General features: G+C 36.7%; 1 protein-coding gene across 1 annotated transcript; it reads left to right on the top strand.

The window, feature by feature from the left end:
- Window positions 1-350: 350 nt before the first annotated feature.
- Window positions 351-1,388, top strand: LOC7455630 (zinc finger protein 8). Its single transcript, XM_024603487.2, has one exon. The coding sequence runs from the start codon at window positions 524-526 to the stop codon at window positions 1,229-1,231; it is 708 nt and encodes a 235-aa protein (XP_024459255.1). The 5' UTR covers window positions 351-523; the 3' UTR covers window positions 1,232-1,388.
- The last annotated feature ends 3,028 nt before the right edge of the window (window positions 1,389-4,416 follow it).

The following is a 4,416-nucleotide window of genomic DNA, read 5'->3' on the forward strand; positions in this document are numbered from 1 at the left end:
TATATATTATTGATGACTCCCCCCCATGACCCATGTATTACCCCCTCTCATAATATTTATATGGAGTCAATGATTAGTTTACAGTTGTAAAAAAAACCTTATTATTACCATAATTATTTCTGTCACTTCGTTAAAAGTAGGGGATGAAAACATAATTATCAAGGATCTTAGGAGGTGTTCAGGAACTTTCCAAAACAAACCAAGAACTTGTGAAAGCAAGCCAAGATGGTACTTTGAGAAGCCGAAGCCACTCTCATCTGACCAGAACTTGTGACCATGTCAGCCTTCACTTTCAGATGGGTCAGCCCCACTTGTCCAGTGATCACACCACAACTCCTCCTCTTCCTTTATAGGCCCACCCTCCTCACATCCCACATACAAACCCCCTCCTCCTCCCCACCTCCAGATCTTCCTCTCCGTCTCTGGAGTGCCTCTTTGAAGTTGAACCCTCCTCCCTTCCTTTTTCTTGTTAAACCTCCTCAACACCAGCCCTAAAACTATTATATATATAGTTCAGTGATTCATGGATAAGGTTGAAAGAGAGACTCATGACTTTATGAATGTGGAATCCTTCTCTCAGCTTCCATTCATCCGCCCCGCACCCGTCAAAGAAAAGGGCATTCGCCTCTTCGGCATAGAATTCGGCAGCAACAACGACAGTCCAGCAGCTGACGAGTCTGAGTCAGCCGAAACTAATGAAGACACCGTAAAAGAAAGCGAGAGTAGTGACAACAACCGAAGATTTGAATGCCATTACTGTTGCAGAAACTTCCCTACTTCTCAAGCCTTAGGTGGCCACCAAAACGCGCACAAAAGAGAGCGTCAGCACGCGAAACGTGCCCACCTCCAGTCGGCCATGGCTCACAACAGCCTTACAGATGCACACTATTATGGCCTTGTAAACTACAGGATAGATTCAACTCCGAGCTCAGCCATGACTTATCCTTCATGGAATAGCCACTCTAACACTAGCAGGTTTTACGGCAGTCATGGCTCCTATTCACAACAACCTATCAATGGAAGTCCATTAGGCTTGTGGCGGATCCCGGCTGTTCATGGTGGTGGTACTTTCCATCATAGTGACCGTTCGATGCATCATCCATTACCATTATTTGCAGGTGAGGAATTGAAACCCTCACCGGCCGGTACTGGTTCAAGCTCGCAAGGGCGGTATGGGTATGATTCCAAGCCGAGCGCGCAAGACCATGTTAGTTTAGATCTTCATCTGTAATTTGATAAGTAGGATAAAAGAGAGAACTTGAGATTTTTCCTAAGATGGTCATCAAAGCTTTTAATGTAAAAAATGAGGCAATTCTTCTATGGAGAGACTCATGACCACTAGTGTAATCTTGAGGCAATTCTTCTACCTTCTTCTAACTTAGTATTAATTTCTTTTGTAAATGAAATGATTTACGTACGTGCTCTTGAATCGAACCCAAAAACACAAGTATAATAAATATCACAACATGAGCTGAGGTTTGCGCAGGACTAGATAGGTTCCTTGATGCTTTCTAATGGTAGCTAGTTTATTAGTATTCATGTATCATTTTGGAAACATTCTCCAGCTGATTTTAAAAGCTAAAATTCGTTGATTTAGTCATTGAAAGTAAGAGAACCATCTTCAAAATTCTTACCTATTAGTGCAAATATAAGGCTCTTTTTCATTGTTAAGTGTGATTGGAGGTTCACACAGTACCCTAGCCTGAACAAACCTTGTTCAGTGCAATCTCAGTCTTTCTTCAGAATTGGTCACACGTGTGAGGAATATACATACATATATATTCAAAACTGGGTATCTGTAGTGAGTGCATGAAACATCTGTGGATAAACACGTGTGTGTATATCTATTTGTTGTCTAGACATGTGGGAGTGAGGAGAGAGGTTGGTTCGATACAGTGCAAGAGTGCTTTAACAGTGATGAGGGAAATCAGGTGATAAGGTTTTGATGTCTCTTCTGCACAACTTGCTGAAAGAAAATGATATTTCCATGGCATTTTCAGGAAGCATATCTATAGCTCGCCAAACTCCAATGCAATTTCTCCTCTTGTTTTCCTTTCCTTTTTTTTTTAATTCACCATGTGTTTGATGTTTCAATAAATATGTGTGTCTGGGAGAGAGAGAGAGAGAGATTTTTATTTTTATTTTTTATGTATGTGTATGTGCCTATCAAACTTTAAATGATGCTCATGTCTGCCTAAAGATTTGAGTGGATGCTCCTCTAACTAGACCTGAAGCTAAGGAAACAAAGGTGGCAGTTTTAAGACCACATGAGATAAATTGTTCTAGAGGAGCAGCAAAATCCCCAAAATCTTCACCGTCCTAGACTGAGATCGCATATGTTTTGTACAGTGGAATCTCGGTCATTGAGCGATAGATTAAGATTAAATGTCTATGATATTATATTGAACATGACACGATCCAGCCATTAGTAAAGTCAAATCTAGTGTGATGTTATATTTATCGGAATTTGTCGATGCCAGTGTATTATAATTTTATGTAGATGCAAGGTAGAGAAGTAGAGCAAATTAATGTAGGACATGGTTCCCTCTTCTTTAGCTGTTGCAGGGGACACAATTTTCAGTGTTCTGAGATATTAGTACCAAAGCTTTCATGGCTTTTAAAATGGAAAAACCAACCCTTAGAAAAGCATGTGTCCTTATTTGCTTCAGGAGACTTAAAGCAGCATATGAACATGGTAGTTAGACTGCCTATCTTTATTTTTCTTACCTTTTTATGTGTACCTTAGTTTTTATGTCTGCAACAGGGAGGGAGAAGTTAGGTGGGCTAGTTTGAGTAAGTTGAGTCACGGCAATTTGAGAGAGACTCTGAGGGAATTCTTATTTGTCGATCGACAGTAACATAGTCTTATATAGCTTTTTGGCTGTGGTAATCCAGCAATTGTTGTCCAGCATTTTGTATCTTCTCCTTGTCTCAACTTTACTCTGGAAGCACAAAAAATTTAGACGGGGGTTCTTAGATATTATTTAACACATGATTCAGTGAATTGGCAACATACTACAAAAGAAAGCAATGCACTAATTAATCAAATCCAAGAAGAAGGATGTTAGGATTTGTTACTTGTCTCGTACAATTAGCTAGTACAGTTCGGATTATTTTGTAATGCCGACATATTTTAATAAAAATTTTGAGAAAAATTTAAAAGTATTTAAAGAATAACATGGTTTGAACCATTATTGAAAATAACAGTTGTTTTAAAACTTATTTCTTAATCTTAATCAGATTAATTAACAACAATACAAATTAATTTAAATTTTTATGAAGATTAATGGTTAAGAACTTGAATTCAAGATCTAATGACCAAGAAAAAATTGGTCATCAAAAACACACTGGAGCTCTTTTTTTTTTTACACACTCGGTATTGTTAGAAAAATCTCAACAAGACAATTCTAATCACACCTTAAAAGACCACCAAACATGGTTATAATTTGTTAGGGCTTTGTTCAGGTTAATTTAAGATTAATTACGACCTCGTTTAGTGATTTTTCAAGGTCTAGTTAGAATTGTCTCGTTGAAATCTTTATAACGATACCAAATGTGTCAAAAACGGATTACTGGTGTGTCTCGGTGACCTATTTTTTCTTTCTTCATTTCTCTCTCCTGCCAGAACACCTTATCTATTTAGTCATCAGATCTTAAATCTTATCTTTTAGCGATTTAATCTTCAAAAACTTTTGAGTTAACTTTTGATAAGGTTAATTATTTTGTAAAAGAGAAAACATCACTACACAACTGCTATTCTATACTCAATAGTGATTATGTATAGGATTAATATTAGAAAACATGGTTGTTTTAAATTGTTATTTTCAAAAATAATTGTTTACATAATTAATATTGGAAAACACGGTTGTGTTATTTACTTTTCCAACCTATGTTATTCTCTAAAAATTTTTACCAAACTATGGCATTTTTCAACAAAAATCCTAAAGTTCAGTGTTTCGAATTAATGTCTGGTGAAATTGGAGACAACTAAAACCTGACATGCTGTGCAGAAATCTAGCTAGGGTTCTATTCGAAAGAACTGGCATGCTTCCCACCATGCTTTAAATATTGTTAATGTCAGTAGTTAAACCTATTTGCTGATAGATTTTCTGGTTTAAACAAAGGGGAAAACATCTTTACTTCGCAAGTTCAAGCAAATTATATGTCTACAAACAGTGCAGGAAGGAGAAACACGCACAAAAAACTGTGGAAACAGTAAAACAATTATATAATATCTATGATTCTCATATAGAAAAAATATTTAGCTAGAAAGGGTACTTCAAAGAAAGAAACATCTTTTACTTTGCGTATCTCCTTGAATTAAAATTGAAAGTTATATCTAGCTGGGGAATCTAGGTGAAACATAATTTACTAATTCACTGAAGTTAATTGCCTTCAATAATGTGTTCATTAGAA

This window comes from Populus trichocarpa, chromosome 6 (genome assembly GCF_000002775.5).
Source record: "Populus trichocarpa isolate Nisqually-1 chromosome 6, P.trichocarpa_v4.1, whole genome shotgun sequence".
Lineage (NCBI taxonomy): Eukaryota > Viridiplantae > Streptophyta > Magnoliopsida > Malpighiales > Salicaceae > Populus > Populus trichocarpa.

Excerpts from the sequence above, each read along its gene's own strand:
- LOC7455630 (XM_024603487.2), top strand. The coding sequence starts at position 524 with ATGGATAAGGTTGAAAGAGAGACTCATGACTTTATGAATGTGGAATCC.